This window comes from Tupaia chinensis, unplaced genomic scaffold (assembly GCF_000334495.1).
Source record: "Tupaia chinensis unplaced genomic scaffold, TupChi_1.0 Scaffold000610_1, whole genome shotgun sequence".
NCBI lineage: Eukaryota > Metazoa > Chordata > Mammalia > Scandentia > Tupaiidae > Tupaia > Tupaia belangeri.
The window spans coordinates 31,992-33,852 of record NW_006160129.1 but is presented as its reverse complement, the minus strand read 5'-3'; the positions used below and the strand labels follow the sequence as shown (position 1 = coordinate 33,852).

General features: G+C 64.1%; 1 protein-coding gene across 1 annotated transcript in view; it reads left to right on the top strand.

The window, feature by feature from the left end:
* Positions 1 to 1,861, top strand: part of KCP (kielin cysteine rich BMP regulator) — a 32,972-nt gene that overhangs the window by 14,011 nt on the left and 17,100 nt on the right. The window contains 6 exon segments of the mRNA XM_027775888.1: positions 1 to 8; positions 77 to 158; positions 334 to 486; positions 798 to 904; positions 981 to 1,074; positions 1,608 to 1,781. The exon segment at positions 1 to 8 is cut by the window's left edge and continues 78 nt beyond it. Coding sequence (XP_027631689.1) covers positions 1 to 8; positions 77 to 158; positions 334 to 486; positions 798 to 904; positions 981 to 1,074; positions 1,608 to 1,781 — 618 coding nt within the window.

The following is a 1,861-nucleotide window of genomic DNA, read 5'->3' as shown; positions in this document are numbered from 1 at the left end:
CCAGGTGCGCGCCCCTGCCTCTTACATCCAGGCGCGGCTCGTCCCTTGAGGACCTCTAACCCAGCCTCCCTCCTAGGCCGGCGAGGTCTCCTGTGAAGAGCAGGAGTGCCCAGTCGCCCCCTGTGCCCCGGCTGCCCCTGGCCCCCAGCTCTGCCCAGGTGTGTATGTGGAGAAGCACCGGCTGCAGGTAGAAGGTGCTCCACCAGGGGGGGGGGGGGGGGGGGGTAGTCCACGACCACGCCAGTGTGCTCGCTGGGGAGACAGGGTGGTCCGGAAGGACAGGGATGAGTGGGAGGTGCTCAGGTGGCTGTGGTGACGGCCCCTTTGCTCTAGCCTGCATCCTGGATGGAGAGGAGTTTGCTTCAGGGACCCAGTGGCAACCCGATGGTCAGCCCTGCACTGTCTGCTCCTGTCAAGAAGGGGTGCCAGTTTGCGGGGCTGTGCTCTGCCCCCCAGCCTCCTGCCAGCACCCCACCCAGCTTCCTGGTGAGTGCCTTGTCTGGTCTTGACTCTCTTCTTAAAATTTGCTGGAGGGTACATGCACTCACCACAGAGAGACTGAGAAAGTACCCCATGGGGCACGGTCACACTGTAATCCCTTCATCTCTCCCTCCTTTTGGGATTTGGGGCACACACATGTGCCTGGAATGTGTTTCATGTCACCAGGTCCCGGATTCAAACCGCTCTGTTGGCCATGTGGGTCCAGCTGCCTTAACCACCACGCCCCCAGCTGGCCCCCATGTTGACTTTCTTCCAGCTTTGTCCAGCCCACCCTGACCACCCTGTCCCCCCCCCAGGTGCCTGTTGCCCCAGCTGTGAGAGCTGCACCTACCATGGCCAGGTGTATGCCAACAGGCAGAACTTCACAGACACGAACAGCCCTTGCCATGCCTGCAGCTGCGAGGTACCACCTGTGGCTGGCCACTGCCCTGCTGAATCCCTCCTGGGGCCCACCTCCATTGCCCTCTCCCCACTCCCAGGACGGGACTGTGAGGTGCTCCTTGCTCGACTGCCCTCCCACGACCTGTGCCAGGCCCCACAGTGGCCCCGGCCAGTGCTGCCCCCGGTGCCCAGGTATGTGCTTACTGCTCTTGGCTGACTGTCGGGCCCCAGACCTTGCTGGACCACAGTCCCGTGGGCCCGACCTTGGAAAGCAGTGGCTTTCTGCCTTGTTCGCAGCGTGACGCAGCTCACAGCCCGTCTCCCTTCCCTGCCACCCCACATTTCCTCTTCAGAGACACTCATACCTCCCTGCACCGCACGGGCCAGGCAAGAAGCGACTGAGTCTGCCTTGTGGGAGACTGGGTGCTGGGATCACGTGACATGCCCTGGCCTGGATGGAGTCACAAACGCAGGCTCACACGTGTCTAAGCTCTCACCTCTTCCCCCTCTGTGAGAGCACACATCCGCCTTCAAGTACATGTACTCAACACACGTGCACGCACACACACGCACACACACTGCTCACAGTGCCGTGCATGCCTGTGCACAGCTGCGCTGTGCCCGTTGTGCCCTGTCCCTCAGGGAGCACACCTCCTAGGGGGGCACTCCTGCAGGGGCGCCGCTCAAGGGCTGAGGCTGTCAGCCTGTGCCCTCATCCTGCCCAGGCTGTACCCTGGAGAGACAGGTGTTCGTGGATGGTGAGAGCTTCTCCCACCCCGGAGATCCCTGCCAGCAGTGCCGGTGCCAGGAAGGCCACGCCCACTGCCAGCCGCGCGCCTGCCCCAGGGCCCTCTGTGCCCACCCGCTCCCTGGCACCTGCTGCCAGAACGACTGCAGTGGTGAGGTGGACAGGAGGCGCGGGAGCGGCGGGAGGGCGTGGCGGGTCTGCAGGCAGCTGGGGCCGGGAGGCAGCTGGGGA